This window comes from Pyrus communis, chromosome 7, assembly GCF_041283825.1.
Source record: "Pyrus communis isolate YQ-2024b chromosome 7, ASM4128382v1, whole genome shotgun sequence".
Classification (NCBI taxonomy): Eukaryota; Viridiplantae; Streptophyta; class Magnoliopsida; order Rosales; family Rosaceae; genus Pyrus; species Pyrus communis.
The window spans coordinates 29779892-29799468 of NC_142571.1; the positions used below are offsets into that span (position 1 = coordinate 29779892).

Here is a 19577-nt window from a genome sequence, read left to right on the forward strand (position 1 = left end):
TTAAAATTATATTAAAATAAAAAAAATTGAAGAGTGAATGAAGACTTGGCCTTTATTCTATAAAGTCAACTATGATCTAATGCAATACATATTGGAAGTATGCCCTGCTATCCATATTCCAATTTCCAATTTTCAAGCATCAATTGTTGCCCCACAAAAAAATGAATATTCCCAGAGTAATCTTGCCCTTCTTCTCCATCCTCCTCTTCTTCTTGTCATCCTCATACCTTGCAAGCAGCTTAGAAAATTGCATGGAGGCGTATATTTGCGGCGGCGAGCCGGTCATCGAATTCCCGTTTGGGATACAAAAAAAGGGGCCAGAGTCATGCTCCTATCCCGGTTTTGAACCTGTCCTGTGACAACACCAACCAAACAATCCTCACCCTTCCTTATTCTGGACAGTTTGCTCTCCCGGGTATAGACTATGCCGAACAAGAAATATGGATTAACGATCCAAACAAATGCCTCGCACAACGAATTTTTTCCCTCAATCTCTTGGGCTCACCGTTTTATGGCGTCACAAATGAAAGTTTCACGTACTTTAATTGCTCGTTGGATTATTTGAAATACACATTAAACCCTATTGCTTGCATGAGTGGCTCTACTTACACTGTTTTTGCTACCACTTCTCCGAGGGTGATTAATTACTTGGCGTCTACATCGACATGCAATCGAATCGGTACGTTTGTTATTCCGGTTGAATTCCCGTTGTACGAGGAGTTTATGTCGTCGGACCTGACTAGCCATCTCGGGCTTTGCATGGGACAGGCCAGGGTGCGGCGGTTGCGCCACTCGTGGTGGCCGGTGTGGGGTGAAGAGTAATTCTTGTCATCAAGTTGTTTGCTCAAGACTTCCGCAACGACGTAATTGATTAATAATTAGCCTTATTACTGCTCCTAACTCGTGATTAATTAGTTGTAGTTGTTTTCTACTATTTTTATTAGTTTTCAAACACTCATGCTCCGTCATACAGCTTTACCGGTAAAACATTTGTTCCTTCCACATACTGTTTGAATTCGACTCTTTACTCATACCACCGCCGTATCTCCCATATAATTAAATTTCATTTTCAAAGTACTTGTTTAGTACAAATTATGAGGTGTGTGCATAAAAGTTTTTTGTACGAGCATTCATCTTTACTCACGTGCGTGATTTTTAACCGTTGATGATATGTTAATGCTTAAAAATCGCGGGCGTGCATATATAGTCGAATGACGAAAGCATAGCTAATTTCATTAATAGTTAAGAATTGATTATATTTTATTCATATGTGATTTCGTGTGGCATTTGATGTGGACAGCCACATCATTTGAATTAATCAGATTTTTAAATTTAATTTATTATTTAATAAACTAATAATTAAGAAAAAACTAATTAATTAAATTATGATTGTGGTATACGAGGAGTCTTTCTCCTTCATTTTCTTGGGTTTTGCAAATTTTTCAAATGATATGGCAGTTCACATCAGATGTCACCTAAGGTGGTATAGAAAGGTGATATAAAAACATGGTATGAATAACATTACTCGGATTTTAATGGACGTGGTCAACAATTTGATTTTACCAAGGTTGTGATTGGTTGGCAATTTTTTTGGAGATAAGTGTAAAGTTGGAATTGTAAGTGTTAGAGGGTTCGTTTGGATGTGTTTTTAAAAAGAATAAAAGTGTTTTTGGTGAAAATGTTTTTAAAACTAATTCTTAGTAAAAATTCAAGTAAATTCTGAAAGACGCACATATCTGGTGCTTCTTCCAAAAAGCACTTAAAGTACTTTTGGAACCTAAAATCAATTTCACCAAAAACGCTTCTAATCATTTTAAAAACACTTTCAAACGAGACCAGAGTCTTCCTCTGCTGGAACTGCGTTCAACGCTTTCCACACTGCAATCATAAGTTCATAACATCATAGCTTTCGGTTTAGATTGACCTTATTCCCATTAGAGCCAGCCGTTAATTAAAGTCTATACCCTATTTCGTCAACACCTCCATACACGCAAAGAGTTGGGAAATGGTTGTATAAACTCGACATTATGGGCAAGTGGTGGATTGTGGTTAGATTAATTCTTTCTTTTCGACTTATAGTTGTGTTTCAAGTTCAGACTTTTTTTTTCCAGTATAGATTAGATTAGTAATATCTCCTGTAATTAAAACTCGACATATTCAGTCTGATTAGGAAAGTTTGTTTAGTGCATTATATTCCGAGAAAATTGTTAACGGTTGTTTGATTAGAATAACTCTCACATTAATAAAATTAATATAGGTTGAGAGGGACCAAAAACATAGCGTCTCGTACTTCAGTGGAAAACCTCCCCAATATCTCCTGCGGGTGATGCTACTACACAAGTTTTTTATCTTATGATATGAGTTACGACCCATCAACAAAATTTACGATTATATGTATATAATTTGAGTTAAATTAGTTGACTAAAACAACTTCTATACAACCGAGCTTGAATACTCCTCGAACACAACATGGTGGGTGCTGTGTTTGCATATGCATGTGTCTAATCTATATTTCACTTTCTCTTATTCATCTGCAACAACTTAATCTAATCTAAATCTGAATTGCTAATTCGATCAGGAATCCCAAGGAGCGTACGCTATGCTATTATTGTTGGAGTTGGTGTGTCAGGAATCTTGTGCGTTTTGGGGGGTTTTGTGTTGCGTCTTTGGCAAGGTCAACTCTTTCACAAAGGGGCGAATAACTCTTCCTGAGTTTAATTCCGCAGTGGCTCCGCAGCCCACCACCGCCTTGATAAGCCAGGGCTCGAGGGCTTACCCAAAAAGAGTCCTTGGCGAAAGCCGGCGCTTACCAAAGCCTGACGACAGCATGTGCCCGATATGCTTGTCCACGTACAGGCCCAAGGAGACATTGAAGACCATCCTCAAATGCCAACATTGCTTCCATGCAGATTGCATCGATGTATGGCTTCAAATGAATGCTACTTGCCTTAACTGTCGGAATTATCCATCGTGATAGTTCATACGTGACACTTTAATGCACGTGCCATCACATTTTTCCGGAAAATCTTCTGCTCATCCTCCCCTCAATTTGTACGTAATTTCTGTTTTCTGTGTTCTCTCTATTTCTTTTGTATGGAGAAAAATTATGTTTCTTCCTTTACCAAAAAAAAGAAGAAAATAGTGCTAGATTTACCCGTGCATCTCAAGTTTTATAGTCAGTGAATCACCAGGCCTCTACCATCCAACTGTTGGAAATTCAAATAAAAACAGACTGTAAAAGGTTGCTGCTAGTTTCTTTACAGGTTGTATCCACACATGCTGCAACTACAAAGACTAAAGTTTCCTCCATGTGCTAGCTGAAAGTGTGTTGAAAGACAGCAGAGATGTGAGCTGCTGTGTGCAAGCTGTCCAAAGTTCACATGATCTGTTTGCATGTGTTGTCTTATTGTTTATTCATTTTCTGCTTGTATAAATAAGCCTCCTTGCTAGGCTTTAGAATTATCCCATCCGAATCCCACTTCCAATTGTGAAGAAGCTTGTAAGCTTTCTTATTCCATCAGTTTGTAAACCTTTTTTTATATATCAAAGTCCAAGTGTTTTGCCAAAGCTTGTTGCTTCCCTCCTTTCTCTATTTCTTTCCTTGTCCAATTTTATTGAGAGTGCAAAGTGAGAGGTGTGATAGAGTTTGTAAACTTATCACCCACATATTTTGGTATTGAGTTAGCAAACTCCTTTGAATACCAACAATTGGTATCAGAGCCAGAATACCATTCTGGCAGGTGTAGCAGTTATGACGTCCAACTTAGTGCAACTCCAAGTTCCCACATTGAAGAAAGAAAATTATGAAAGATGGTGCATCCAATTCAAAGCATTGTCTGGATCACAGGAGCTATGGGAAGTTGTCAGTAGTGGGTATGTTGTACCCACTGCCGAGCAAGAAGCCGTATATACTGCGGATCAAAGGAACACTCTCAAAGACTTACGAAAGAAGGACCAAAAGGCGCTGTATCTTCTATACCAGGGTTTGGAAGATTCAACGTTCGAGAAGGTTGCAGAAGCAACAACGAGCAAGCAAGTATGGGATACACTCAGTACAATCTACAAAGGAGTAGATCGAGTCAAGAAAGTGAGGTTACAGTCACTTCGAGCAGATTTTGAAACTGCTCATATGAATGAAGGGGAGTGCATCTCCGACTATCACGCAAGGCTCATTGTGATAGTAAATCAGATGAGGAGAAATGGCGAGAGACTCGATGAAGTACGAGTTGTGGAGAAAATACTCCGGTCACTCACATCTAAGTTTGAGCATGTGGTGACTGCCATTGAGGAATCCAAGGATTTGGAGGTGATGAGCGCAGAGGAGCTACTAGGATCCCTCCTAGTTCACGAGCAACGCATTCAGAAGAATGCAAACCCCACAACGCTAGAGCAAGCTTTGGAGTCAAAGTTGAATATTGACAAACCAAATGGAGGTCGTGGGCAGTGGAACTCACGTCGTGGGAGTTCATCTAACCGTAGCTGAGGACGAGCTCGAGGAAGAGGTCGAGGCTATGCACAAAATCGAGGTCAGTCTCAGGAGTGGAGATCTACTCGAGGAAATGCGCATATCCAGTGTCACAACTGTAAGCAATATGGACATTATGCCAATGAATGTTCACATAAAAATGGTGAGCATGTCAACATGGCAGAATCAAGTGGAAATACTGATGAAGAACTTACAGTCTTGCTAGCACACCATGATTCCAGTAGCCAACAAGATGTTTGGTATTTGGACTCTGGTGCAAGCAATCACATGTATGGAAAGAAGGAGTTTTTTGCCGAACTCAAAGATGGGGCCTATGGATCTGTAAGTCTTGGTGACTCCTCAAAGTTGCCAGTTGAAGGCAAAGGGAAGATCAAGATCATCCAGAAGGATGGTAAAGAAGAATACATCTCCGATACCTACTACATACCAGGTATGAAGAGCAACATTCTAAGCATTGGTCAACTGCTCCAGAAAGGGTACATTATACATATGGAGAACATGCTTCTCACTCTCAGGAATGCAAGGAGAAAGCTTATTGCACGTGTTCGAATGTTAAAGAACCAGATGTTTCCGTTGAATTTGAACACAAAGATTGGAAGCTGCAACATCGGTGTAATGGAAGATGAGTCATGGAAATGGCATCTTCGATTTGGCCATCTTCATTTCAAAGGCCTAAAGTTGCTGTCAAGTGGAGGAATGGTTCGTGGTCTACCCCAAATTGAAGCCACACGCCAAGTATGTGAAGGTTGTGTGATTGGCAAGCAAGCACAACTATCGTTCCCTGTTGGTGATACATGGAGAGCAAAGGCACCACTGCAGTTGGTGCACACAGATATATGTGGTCCATTGGATCCCATGTCTTATGGAGGTAATAGGTATTTTATTACCTTCATTGATGATTTCAGTAGAAAGACTTGGGTCTATTTTCTCAAGGAGAAGTCAGCTGCCCTAAAAATTTTCAAGGAGTTCAAGGCACTCACAGAGGCTGAAAGTAACCACAAGCTTGTGGCTGTGAGATCAGATAGAGGTGGAGAGTACACCTCCAATGCTTTCCAAGCATACTGCAAGGAGCAAGGAATTAGGCATCAACTTATTGCTGCCTATACCCCACAGCAAAATGGGATAGCCGAAAGAAAGAATCGAACCATCCTTGACATGACAAGGTCCATGCTTAAGGAGAAGAATTTGCCAAAAGAGTTATGGGCAGAAGCTGTAGCTTGTTCGATTTATTTGTTGAATCGATGTCCAACAAAGAATGTCAAGAGGATGACACCACAAGAGGCTTGGAGTGGATACAAGCCGAATGTTACACACCTAAGAATTTTTGGGTGTGTTGCATATGCTCAAGTTCCAGAAGCCAAGAGGAGGAAACTTGATGATAGAGGTGAGAAGTGTGTGTTTGTGGGCTATAGTGAAGAGTCCAAGGCATACAAGCTCTACAACCCACTAATTGGCAAACTAGTGGTTAGTAGAGATGTCATCTTCAGTGAGGAAGAGACATGGAAGTGGAACAACAAAGAAGTCAGTAAAGAAAAGATCGTCTCCACTGATTTTGAAGAACCAGAAGTTGTACCACCTATTGAGCAACAGCCTGCTCAAACAATCACAACAACTCCAGTGCACAGAATTGCAAGGAGTGGTCCTACATCTAGTGAGGAAAGCAGCTCCTCAACTCCAGTGAGGTTAAGGAGTCTCACAGAGATTTATGGACAAGAAGAAGAAGAAACCAATTTTTTCTGCTTCTATGCAGACCATGAGCCTCTCTCGTTCAATGAAGCTGTGGAAGAAGATTGTTGGAAAAAAGCCATGGAAGAAGAGATCCATGCCATCGAGAAGAATGACACTTGGGAGTTAACAAAGCTCCCACCAAATCAGAAGGCTATTGGTGTCAAATGGGTTTACAAGATCAAACGCATTGCAGATGGAAGTGTGGATCGATACAAATCAAGGCTTGTAGCAAAGGGCTACAAACAGAAGTATGGAGTGGACTATGATGAAGTCTATGCTCCAGTTGCAAGACTTGACACGGTAAGATTACTAATCTCTCTTGCTGCTCAGCATAAATGGAAAATTTATCAATTAGATGTCAAGTCAGCCTTCCTTAATGGAGTTCTTGAGGAAGAAGTGTACGTGGAACAACCAGAAGGCTTCTAAGTACAAGGAAAAGAAGATAAGGTGTATCGTTTGAAGAAAGCTTTGTATGGCCTCAAGCAAGCACCATGAGCTTGGAACTCAAGGATTGACAACTACCTTCACCAAAATGGATTTCAGAAATGTCCATACGAGCATTCAGTTTACATGAAGAACGGTGAAAAATGGGAGTTCTTAATTATTTGTCTCTATATAGATGACTTGTTGTTTATAAGAAACAATGAAGCAATGTTCTATGAGTTCAAGCAATCCATGTTCAGTGAATTCGAGATGACTGACAATGGATTAATGTCATACTTTCATGGCATAGAGGTGAAGCAAGAAAGTGACGGTATCTACATCTCTCAACAAAAGTACATGAGAGATATATTGGAGAAATTCAATATGGACAAGTGCAATATTGTCAACACTCCAGTTGCAACTGGATTGAAGCTGTCCAAGGAAGGAGAAGGTGAGTTTGTAAACTCAACCGTGTACAAAAGCTTGGTTGGAAGCCTAAGGTACCTTACAATCACAAGACCTGATATAGTTTATGGTGTTGGACTCGTGAGTCGATACATGGAAACACCAAGGGAGTCTCATTGGCTGGCCGCCAAGAGAATTTTGAGGTACATAAGAGGTACTCTAAACTATGGTCTATTTTATAATTTTGGTGAAGATGCAAAATTATTTGGTTATTCAGATAGTGATTGGGGAGGTGACCAAGATGAAAGGAAAAGCACAACTGGCTATGTGTTTTTTCTAGGATCAACAGCTTTCTCATGGACTTCAAAGAAGCAATCAATTGTTGCTTTGTCATCGTGTGAAGCCGAGTACGTTGCTGTAGCCTCAACCGTGTGTGAGGCAATTTGGTTAAGAAATCTGTTGAAGTCAGTGTGTCATCCACAAGTGGAATCGACTGTGATTCATGTGGATAACGTGTCTGCAATCAAACTTGCAAAGAATCCTGTTCAACATGGAAGGAGAAAGCACATTGATACCAGGTTCCATTTTCTAAGGGACCATGTGAAGCAAAAGACAATTGAGCTTGTCTATTGTCACACAAAGGAACAAGTGGCTGACATCTTCACTAAGCCACTACCAGTTGAATCATTCCGGTTATTACGTGAAATGTTAGGCATGAAGGCGTTTTGATTTGAGGGGGCGTGTTGGAAATTCAAATAAAAACAGGCTGTAAAAGGTTGCTGCTAGTTTCTTTACAGGTTGTATCCACACATGCTGCAACTACAAAGACTAAAGTTTCCTCCATGTGCTAGCTGAAAGTGTGTTGAAAGACAGAAGAGATGTGAGCTGCTGTGTGCAAGCTGTCCAAGGGTCACATGATCTGTTTGCATGTGTTGTCTTATTGTTTATTCATTTTCTGCTTGTATAAATAAGCCTCCTTGCTAGGCTTTAGAATTATCCCATCCGAATCCCACTTCCAATTGTGAAGAAGCTTGTAAGCTTTCTTATTCCATCAGTTTGTAAACCTTTTTTTATATATCAAAGTCCAAGTGTTTTGCCAAAGCTTGTTGCTTCCCTCCTTTCTCTATTTCTTTCCTTGTCCAATTTTATTGAGAGTGCAAAATGAGAGGTGTGATAGAGTTTGTAAACTTATCACCCACATATTTTGGTATTGAGTTAGCAAACTCCTTTGAATACCAACACCAACTACCACAGCCAGTACTATTTTTGTCTTCCCATCTCAAAAGATAACTTGGAAAGTAGGGAAAAAACCACGCATTTCATTGTAATCCGGAGGAGGGGAAGTAGCGTACAGATTGTCTATCAATATGTCATTAATAATATAACAATATCATCATCTGAGCAAAATTTATTTTCGACTCTTTGTCCTTTTTAGCAGAAACGGGTGTGCCATGGACAGAGAACTTTTGCATATCACAGTTAATATGATCCAACTTAATTACTTTGATTAGAAGTTGAATGAGTGCATGTGATATGTAATCCATCTATTGAAAACAATTTGACAAAAAAAAAACGATTTAGCAAATTAGAACCAAATTTACTTTAATCCAATATATATATTTCGTGTCTGCGAGTCTGATGAGTCTCAGTGGTTTAGCAAATTAGAACCAAATTTACTTTAATCCAATATATATCTCGTGTCTGCGAGTCTGATGAGTTTCAGTGGTTTTTTTTTTTTTTCTTCTTCTGAAGGCCAAACATGCCTCATTGAAATGGGATGCACGACATATGATCAAGTTCGTCGGTTCCTCGTAAGTAACTGTAAATCGTTGTTTTGGTCCTTCCTAAACTGCATGGCCCAGTGAGATCACCTCTTGTCATCTCATTGAATTCAGATCGGTCGTACCATACTTAAGACAGAAGCACTTATGTTCACATGGCCAAATTTTAGTTGGGAAAATGTTATCGACACCGGCACTTCCACATGTTCCACGCGGTTCAACCCAAGCTATGATACGTCATTTTTTCACTCTGTTTGTATAAACAATTGAAAACTCTATAAACAGAAAGCATAACTTTAGCAAAAATTCTCTTTCGTACATGTGTTTCACGAATGCATAAGAGCAAAGTTCAAAGCCCTAGTACAATCCAATGCGTGGTATTTCACTCTCTAAACCCGACACGATACTCTTGTGGATACTTGTAAAATATGAGATGGTAAAATATGTGTTTCATGCTTTATTTTGAAAATAGGTGTTTCATGCTCTATATTTGACTAGTTTAAACATCGTTCCCACGTTATTATGTATAATTCTCAACAATATATGTAACATAACATGTCCTTATAAGGTGTTCAAACTAACTCCAATCTTTGGAGTAAGTCTCAAAATTTGGCTTCTAAACCCATCCCATTTCACTTCAACCCTTGGTCTAAAATTTGATTTTGAGTTAAAACTCAAAATTGGGCCAGATACCAGCTAGCTTTTAGGTTTTAATCCCACTGGTGCGACTGAACGTGCCCAATAAAGGCCACCTATATGGGATTTGACTTGCCTGAGTTGGGCCAAATACCAGCTAGCTTTTAAGTTTTAACCCCACTGGTGCGACTGAACATGCCCAATAAAGGCAACCTACATGGGATTTGACGTGCCTGTTTTAATCTCACGCGCCCCCCGCACACCCCACCCTCCTCCTCCTCCTCCTCCTCCTCACCCCCCCCCCACCCCCCCCCCCCCCCCCCCAACTTTTCCAAACCAGACATGCTAGGTCCCATGCATGTGGCCATGTCTACAAAATAGAAGGGCTTGTCAGCAAGAATTGAGAGCCTAACAACTCTTTGATTTAATCCAACGGTTTGGATCTTTGGACCGTTGACTAATCCAACGGCCCAAATTCATCTTTAAATTTTTTTTGTTTTATATTTATAAATTTATTGAATCAAACTGTTGAGATCTAATATAATCAAATCCAATGGAAAAAAGTAAGATATAAAGACCCCAATTTTAAAATAATTTAAAAATATAGTTTAACTCAAACTTCACTAAAAAAACTCTACAAATACCTATGTATTTATTCAAACATCCACACAAAATTCACTTTTCTCCTACAATTCTTCCAATTTTTTTCTTTACTATCTTACAAAAACATTTGTAAGTACCAGTGTTTCATATTCTTTCATGCATTTCATATTCTTTCATAATGTTTAATGAGTTTCATAGTGTTGGTTTAGTGGTTTTTCAATATTTATCGGAATTTAAATATTTTTAGGTTAAAATGTTCATAAAATTAATTTAAGATAGTCTACATAATTTTTTTTTAAAGTTAATTAAAAAAAAGCATAAATTCATTTTTTTAATAATTTGGGGTTAAAATTTGAGGCCATAAGGGTTGGAGCATAAAACTATTTATGGGTTAAAACTTAAATTTTCTGAACAAAAAATTTAGGTTTTACTCCAAGGGTTGAAGAGGCCTGGACAATTTTTATTTTTATTTTTGACAAACTGTAAGATAATTTACATTAATTCATCAAAATTATGAAGAGGTGAAATCAAACATGAGACCTTAAGAATGAATAATCTCAACTAACTGAGTTACAAGTCATTTGCAGACTTGCACAATTTTAGCTTTTTATACCATGTGATTATTTTCATTCTTTGAAAAATAATTCGATTTTTTATATATTTAATTTTTGGAGATTTTTTAGTATACTTTAAGTTGCTTTGTACTTGGAGTTTTTAAGTCATTGTAGTCATTGTCAAAACTTTAGTTACGACATAACAGTAATAAAAAATCAGAAATCACATAGTATAATGAAAAATTTACATGAAACGATTTTTTCGTCACAATAACATTTTGCTTCGATAATACAAAATTATTTATGTGTCTATCTGCATATATCATTATATAATTATGTTATTTACACATTTATTTTTATATTTTACATATTTCTTTGAATTGAAGAAGAATGAATAAAAAGTTAAAAAAGAGTGCTTGCCGATGAACTGCTCCCCGTTCTGTTAATTTTCGAAATTTCAATGGATGAGTGCGTGTTCTGAATAAATAAAAGTATTTGAACCAATAAAAACCAGACACGACAATCGTCAATAACATAGTACGAGGTCCAAATCCGACACGTGTTGCTACGTCTTTCACAAGTCAACATTCTTGTCAGCGAGCCGAAACGCCCGAGAAAGTAATGAGAGGCACCACCGCATCCCCTCACCACTCGCCACGTACACATTTTCCTGTGGGCCCCTTCTGAACCAAAAGATCTCGTAGCCAATCAAGAATCAATAACGGCACCTCCTTCGCGCCACGCGTCCTGGATAGCATCCTACCGTCCACGTCTCTCTCAAAATTCCAAGCCAGTGGTCCGCATAAACACGCCTGGCGATCATCCGACGGCGGAGAAATAATCAACGGCTGAAATTAGAAGCTGGTCTACGTCTCTCAGCTTTTTCATGCAATTGAAAAGAAGCCCTTCTTCGAAGAAAAGTAGCCCTTCACTTTCAGGCGGTAGAATGAATGAAAAGATGAGACGACAGAGCTTCGTCATCGAAACCAAGAATGCTCGGCGACAGAGACTCGGAGTCCGGCGACTGAAGTACACGTGTCATACGAAGAATATCCAGGTGAAGATCACCGGTGACGACGACCAGAAACATGCTCCAGAAGATCCTAAGTCATTGGAGCTGAAGAAACAAGAGAAAGATGTTGGGGCTTCGATGGAGATGATGTCGGTGTCTTTTTCGGCATCGGAAAACGAAGTCGTGTTGTCTACTGGGTCCATGGCCGGATCAGATAAAGGAGGACGGAAAAGGGATAGTGAGGGTTTGGAAGCGAGGGGAGGGTACGGCGTCGTATCTGTGAAGGGGATGAGGAAGGAAATGGAAGATGCGGTGAGAGTGGAGGTAGGGTTTGGGAAATTTGACTTTTTCGGGGTGTATGACGGGCACGGTGGGCCCGACGTGGCCGGGGCTTGTAGGGAGAGGATGCATGAGGTGGTGGCAGAGGCGGTGGAAATGGAAGCGATTATAAGTAAAAATGATGACAAAGGTGATGCCATTGATTGGGAGACGGTGATGGATGAGTGTTTTGGTAAAATAGATGGGGAGGTGAGGGATATTGCAGCGGCGAGGATGATTGGGGCGACAGCGGTGGTGGCGGTGGTGACGGAGGAGCAGGTGGTGGTGGCCAATTGTGGTGATTCTAGGGCTGTTTTGTCAAGAGGGGGTGTTGCCTTGGCCTTGTCCAATGATCATAAGGTGCGTAATTAACAAACTTTATATATGTATCTCTCTAACTTCGTTTCGAATGATTGTGAATGAGCTCACCTATAAAGCATTATTCTAACTATCCAACAAAAAAAAAAAAAAAAAAAAACCCTAATTAGTGTGGGCAAATTAGGCCCAAATATATGTGACACATGCCAACAATTTGTTCCAGATTTTGTAATTATTATAAATTCACATTACATATATATAGGATAAGGATACCTTGTTGAGTGGAAATTGCATAATATTGGCTATAAAATTGAAAAGGAAGACAGAAAATATACTCCAAAAATATATATTGTTGAAAAAATTAGGGGTAGTTAATATGTGATGCAGGTAGCAAGAACAACATTAGACTAAGGCCTGGTTTGGTTGGTTTGGTACGTGATTCTGAATAAAGTTGGTATAAAAAAAAGCTTGAGAGCTATTTTTGTGTTTGGTAAACATTCAGTTTCAGCTTTTTTCTCACAGTTTTGGGTAAAAAAAAAATAAAAAACAAGAAGCTGCAAAACTCAGCTTTGAAAAATCGGTTTTTTTTTTTCACATCTGTTTTACATAAAAGTTTACCAAACACTATAATACTGTTTTTTTTTTTTCAAAAGCACTTTTACAAAAAAAAGTTTACCAAACACTCTGTTGCTTTATTTTACAGTTGCTTATTCTCACACCATTGCAGAAACAGTTTTTTTTCAAAGTACAACAATACCAAACCAGTCCTAAGTAATTAGTATTTGGAACAATCGGAAGAGAATTAACTTTTTCCACTGTAGTTTGTATCCAACAATACTGGCCGAAGGAGGAAATTGAACTCATGATTTCGTATGCAAGAATGAATGAACTTAATCGTTTGAGCTACAAGTCTTCTTTAACGCCTTATGTACCTTATTATTAAGTTAAATGATTAGGTTTAACCAAATACCATTTATGGCTGCTCGAAAATCTTATTACGCTAGCTGAACACATTTTTTTTCCATTCATACAACGTTTCATAATTTCTACGTGCATATATAAGCCTGACAGAGTTGATGAGTTGAAGAGAATTGAAGCTGCGGGTGGAAGGGTCATCAATTGGAACGGAAACCGTGTACTCGGTGTGCTCGCCACTTCCAGATCAATAGGTACGTACATTATACAAACAGCGGGACATGAACCCTAATCTTGTATAAGTTAACAACCATCCCCAATAAGGGCATTACAAATAAAATCACTAGGTATCTCGGGCCAAATAATATCCTTGCTATTAATTAGACAAAGCAAATCGAGAGAGCCTAATTCAAGTGAATGACCAATGTCACCTTTAAACAGTTATAAATTAACATTCACCTGCATTAGGTTAATTAGCTTTTTTTTTGGGCAAATGATAGATTTGATTTTGTTAGATTAGATGTTAGATTAACTATCAATAGGGTTTAAATCACGCCATCATGTAAAGGTTCAACTTTTTTCTATTATTGTAGTAAAGAGCCGCTTGCTAATTTGCTTTAATTTTCAAAATACACAAGAGTATCGGATTAATATAGAAACTTTGCTAGTACACCTCACTGATTTTGTGATTTTTCAAATTAATTCGGGGTGCAGGTGACCATTACCTGAGGCCATATGTGATATCAAAACCAGAGGTGACGGTGACCAAACGAACCGACCAGGATGAATTCCTCATCCTTGCCAGCGATGGACTGTGGGATGTTATGTCAAACGACGTAGCATGTCAGGTGGTGAAGAAGTGTCTTCATGGCCGAATGAGGAGAGTTTCCATTCATGACGAACATCGGGTTCTCCTAAATGTCCGGAGTCGCACATCCGAGGCAGCAGCAATCTTGGCTGACCTAGCTATGGCTCGGGGAAGCAGAGATAACATTAGTGTGATTGTCGTCGACCTCACAAAAACCAGCTAGCCAGCTAGCCAGCATGCATTTTATTTTTTCAGTAAATATACTGTTTTCATAAGTTAACTCATATTATTCTTTACCCCTTTACACATTCGAATTTGAAGTTACATAATTCCTTTGTTAATTGGGTAATTGAAGCTTATATATGTATGTGTGTCGATCATTCTTGGCTGTTTCATTATTCCGATACTAATTCATTTGTGTTAGAATCGTAGAATCTGTGCTGTTTAAATTAATGGGGTAATAAGAGAGTATATATAAGCCCTTTAGTACATCCTAATAAAGGGCAATTTACAATGGCTTCGGTTAGTTTTATCTTTTTTTTTGTTTTTTCTGGACAAGTGATATCGTTAGTAGATTAAGTTGTAAAGAAAGAGAGGGGTTGAAGTCGCATTGAAGTGTATTAGTAAGTATGGTTGCTTTTCACAACCGAGGTCATCAAGTTCCATCTACTTTTTATTTTTGGGGTTTATAGGGGAAGTGGAATTTTCAGATAGGGTGTAGTCCTTTTATCCACCAACAGATTGTTGACGCATAAATAAAGATGCTCAATTGAATAGTAACTACAAATATATACGAAATAGAGAGGCTTGGCTCCTCAAGATTGAGTAGGAGTTTCTCTTCAATTCATTAAGTGAACGGTTTATAAAATTTTGTACTTATGATAAAAACAGTTCATATTATAAATTATTCTATAAAGATTACTTTAACAAAAAATCAAGGTTTTTAGTTAATCAGTTGTAGTAAATAGATATACCATTTTTAATTCATTTATCAAATTCGTTCGTATGTTTTTATATAGTTTGATGATTTATACAATCTCATATTTAATTAATTGCAAAGATGGTTTTTGTATAATGATTTATAATATGAACGCTTCCGATCATAAACATAAAGTTCTGTGAATCGGCTACGTACATAGTAATTTAAAGAGGAACTTCTCCTCATTCATTGAGGAGCCAAGTTAATTCCCATATGAAATATCAACTTTGGGTATGATCATGAGATGTGAGAGAAACCAAACTCCCCAACCTTTTGAAAAGAAGAAGCATTTCGTGATTAGGGAATAATGATTTCCTTCTTTATTTTATGAATTTACGATTTAACTTTACATGCATGCTTGTTTAACATAACAATATGCACACCCTTTTTTATATATTAAGAAGTGCATAAACACCTTTTTCTACTCTACTACGGCATCCACCGGAAAATATTGTCCTTTATCTACCGAATGTTCTGCACTCATTTAAATACTATGCCGCGTGTTACTTGAAAACCTTTTCTAGTCATCTTTCCCACATCCTTATCTAATAAATTACTTGGTGATTAGAAAATTACCGATCCCATATCAAGAGTCAAGACTTTAGAGTTGCCACATCAATTGTATGTAAGAAGGTTGATGAGTGATAATCACGTAATCAATGGAAGCCTTTGATGTTGTAATTTATTCTCGACGTATGAGGACGGGTGTCATGGATTTGTGGTTGCCATTCTTTAATGGTTTATTAAAGTCCGTTGTACTTAGTATTGGTCATACTTTGACAAAGACTTTTATACTACGAGTATATTGTCACCGAGAATCAGTTCTGTTAGAGAGAACTCCAGTGCTCCAAAGTCTCTTTAAGAGATGGTGCAAGATTTGGTATCAATCGTAACATATGAAGAAAAAAGATGTACGCATAGCGTTAAAATTACTTTTGTACTTTGCAATGACATCTTTATTTATCATTCTTTGGTATGATTTCGATAGGCATTTTTCTTGATTCTTAATACACATGTTGAAAGAGTGACTCATCTTTTGCTTAATTTGCCGATGAAAATGTAGCTTATCCCCCATATCTATATACATCCTGCTTAATCAATAAAAGCGAGAAAGCTTATCATTTAGGCTGATGGCTATATCCAACCACCATTGTACGTTGTAAATGGACTAGAAACCCTAAATGACAAGGACATATTTCAAAAAGAGAAACGTGTATCCGAATTGGAATTGATTGTGAAAGAGACCAGTAAAAATTTGACAGAAATACTTTAAATAACAAACAACCAAGCACCACCATTTTTAGTGTTTTTTTTTTCTTTTTTTTATGAAACCCTAGTGTCTTTCCACCTCAAACCAATGGTCCTGTAGTACGTACCAAAGTAAAAAGCACAAGGAGTTTCTTCGTTTTTGGTTTATATATATACCCTTAGCAGTAGCACCCACTATAAGAAAAGCGAGCAAAAAACTACTAATTGTTTGTCAATTAAGGAGTTGTGTGCATATCTAATTACTTTATTATTACTTATCACCCTCAAGTGATAATGATGTTCTCTATCTTATTTATTATCGTTAGATGAGTTTAACTTTTGAGATTCATGTAGTGGATCGACACAAATTTCAAAATTTAAACTCATCAAATGGTAATAAGTAGGTTGGTGAGTAGGGATGAAGTCAAATGTCTACATGAATGGGGGCATCCTCAAACAACACTCACAAATTAAAAAGCTCAAGAATATACAAAACGAAATACTTATATATTAATCCATAAAGTTTTTCATACAACATATTACAACATTTCTCGACGCGTTTCATGTTTTGAAAGCATTGCATGACAAATTCATTACCTATACCTTCAAATATCTCTCTCTATAAAAATAACCATATTATCTTTCATCCATTGATTTCCCATCCAATTTCTCAATCGATCTTCAGAAATTTCACCGCTGAAAATGCTCTTTCAACGATGATAGTAGCACATAGAAAAGTTGATGCTAATGTCACAAGCAACTAGAAAAGTACACATTTTCACAAAAAATGAGTGGGGGCATCCACCCCCTAGGCCAAGGTAGCTCCACCCATAGTGATGAGCATTACTATTATTTGACCACGAGCAAAAATGTACCCACCAGGTTATCGTACATTATTTTTGCTACCAAAAACAATAAATCTTGGTATACCCTAAACCCGAAGATAGAAGTAAAAGTATTGTTAATTAAGATGAATTGCTCAAAATATTTGATAATTGACTAAATGTAGGAATGGAAAAATGCCTGGTGCTTGGTGAGTACACAGTAAGATATACAGATTTAGCAGTGCACAGACTATTACAATAAACTGTGAAGTCTGTGATAAGTTTCACATGCATGCAAAAATAATGCTGTCCTCTATTTATATAATTGCTGAAGTCCGTACGTTGTTGGTTTCCTTTTGATTTTAGGCACTGATTGAAGGAACCGACAGTATAGCGAGACAAGAATGGATGAATCAAAAGCTAGCTAGAATCCTCAGTGCCGACAAATTTAATTAGATATTCACGTGGACGCTGTTTAACATACATGATGGAAGATTGAATGGAGAAATATCTCTCTCTCGATGTTTCCAGACTCGAACGATAATGTTCAGCATGAACCACAAGTTTATTTATACGTAAATTATACACATACAAAACTTTTTCAACTCAATGTTGCTCAAGTCACTTAGTATTACGATTTATGTGGTATTCCTCTTTACTTGTAAGAGAAGTTTTAGGTTTGATTCTTGCCAAAGGCGAAATTAAACCACATTATTGCTAGTTTATTGTGATACCCACTTCTCTCTCCTTTAGTGTAGATACTATCATTTGTCAAAAAAAAAAAAAACTCAATGTTGTTCAATGTTGATCTACTTAGGGCTGCTTGATAATTATGTCGTCTTCAGTTTCACTATTTCTTGAGTTTTCAAAATTTGGCCTTGAGGATTTCACTTTTCAGTTTTAGTTTTTATTTTTATTTTTTAAAATTAGAAAAATGAAATTAGTTACTAAGAAAGGTTTGAATTTTCAGCTTTTTAAACAGTGAAAATTAAAAATTAAAAACGAAATAGGTATCAAACGAGCCTTTATTAACTGAGGTGATTAACCAATCTAATATGTAGAAAACCAATATCAAAGCTCTTAAATGATGCTTTAAACCCTGAAACAACCAACAATGTCAATAATGAGATTTGCACAACACTTATCTCTTTAAGAAAGACTTGACGCCATGCATAAAGAAATCCTAATTATGTATAAAACAATTGCTAACTACCATTAAATCTAACTTCTAACTAATAAGAGGGCAGATGATCAATATTTTTGTTATTATGCAACACGCACACGATTGAGCAACTTGTGGTGTAACTAAGCACTTTGTCAAATTAGAGGAAAAGAAGACCAAACTTAGCAAATTATGCAAGAGCAACATGTTGTCCACCAATATCTTTTACCCTATAATTAAGTATTGTTTTGATTTAAACAAAAAGTACAGTTTTATGATTTATCACTAAAAAATTTGAGAAAATTACGTGTGGGAAAGATAAGATTATGACATTCCACGAGAGGAAAAACGTGATTAGTCAATGAACAATCAACATCATTCGCTAATCAAATGAGAATTAGCGCACAAAATTTAGCCATTTGTGAGTAATGAGAATCACGATTTGACCTATTTTCCCGCTCTGTCGTTTCAATAAAATTGGATAAAATGGCTATGATGTGCCAAAATATATATGCAAGAGAAATGCTAAGGAGATTACTCTCTATGAACCCTCTTACCTCACAGTTTAACGTTAATTTTCATGCCAACATTATGCCAAAAACATGAAGTTGCAGAGAGTCCATGGAGAGTCTCATTTATAAGAGAGTCTCCTTAACATTTCTCATATGTGCAATTCTAGCTTCATTATATAACTGCGATTGTTGTTCAACTAGTTGCGACCAATGTTTTTTAGTGTACAAACTTTGTAGTCGAAATTGTTTAGTTCTTAATCGTCTTTTAAAGATCGCAACACAAATTGTCATTTAGTATTACAGTCTAGTAATATTCCTCTTCACTAGTAAGTGAGAGGTCTTAGGTTCAATTCTCGCCAAAAGCGAATTTGTACCATATTATTGCTAGGACATTGTGAGGCTAAGCCTACTCCCCTTCCCTCTTTGTGTAGATAACATCGTGTGTTCAAAAAAAAAAAAAAAGATCACAACAAAAATTAATTACATTTATTTGGACATCCTTTTGTATATTTTCATTTTTTTGGACATTTAGTGAGTTAAATTATTAAATATTAAAGGAAAAGAGAATCAAAAGGGATCGAATCCGTACCAATATATATTAATCAATATTATCTTTCGCTACTGAGGTAAAACTCCATCTACGTACTAAATTAATCGACTATTTAACTTTTTAGTAAAACTCACGCCGATCTCCATATTAAATCATTTCCTTCAGTCGACACCAGAACCACATGATGAAAGAAAGATTTTGTGTGAATTTGGTAGTATGTTCAAAACCGAACTTGACGTTTTCACTCCTCACACCGACCGCGTAAGAAATAGGACTTGAAAGTTGAAACTAAGCTAAACTTGTTGAAGGTTAAAT

At 37.2% G+C, this 19577-nt stretch overlaps 1 protein-coding gene and 1 pseudogene across 1 annotated transcript; both read left to right on the forward strand.

The window, feature by feature from the left end:
• Positions 1–161: 161 nt before the first annotated feature.
• LOC137734560 (putative RING-H2 finger protein ATL21B) lies at positions 162–2974 on the forward strand (annotated as a pseudogene).
• An 8064-nt stretch (positions 2975–11038) lies between these two features.
• On the forward strand, positions 11039–14367 carry LOC137734147 (protein phosphatase 2C 51). Its single transcript, XM_068473442.2, has 3 exons — positions 11039–12306; positions 13328–13433; positions 13894–14367. The coding sequence occupies exons 1-3, from the start codon at positions 11503–11505 to the stop codon at positions 14208–14210; spliced, it is 1227 nt and encodes a 408-aa protein (XP_068329543.2). The 5' UTR covers positions 11039–11502; the 3' UTR covers positions 14211–14367.
• The last annotated feature ends 5210 nt before the right edge of the window (positions 14368–19577 follow it).

Bases quoted from the DNA above. Each gene is read 5' to 3' on its own strand.
- LOC137734147 (XM_068473442.2), top strand. From the start codon at position 11,503: ATGCAATTGAAAAGAAGCCCTTCTTCGAAGAAAAGTAGCCCTTCACTT. The intron at 12,307-13,327 runs GTGCGTAATTAA...TGCATATATAAG, and splicing joins CCTTGTCCAATGATCATAAG to CCTGACAGAGTTGATGAGTT. The intron at 13,434-13,893 runs GTACGTACATTA...TTCGGGGTGCAG, and splicing joins CGCCACTTCCAGATCAATAG to GTGACCATTACCTGAGGCCA.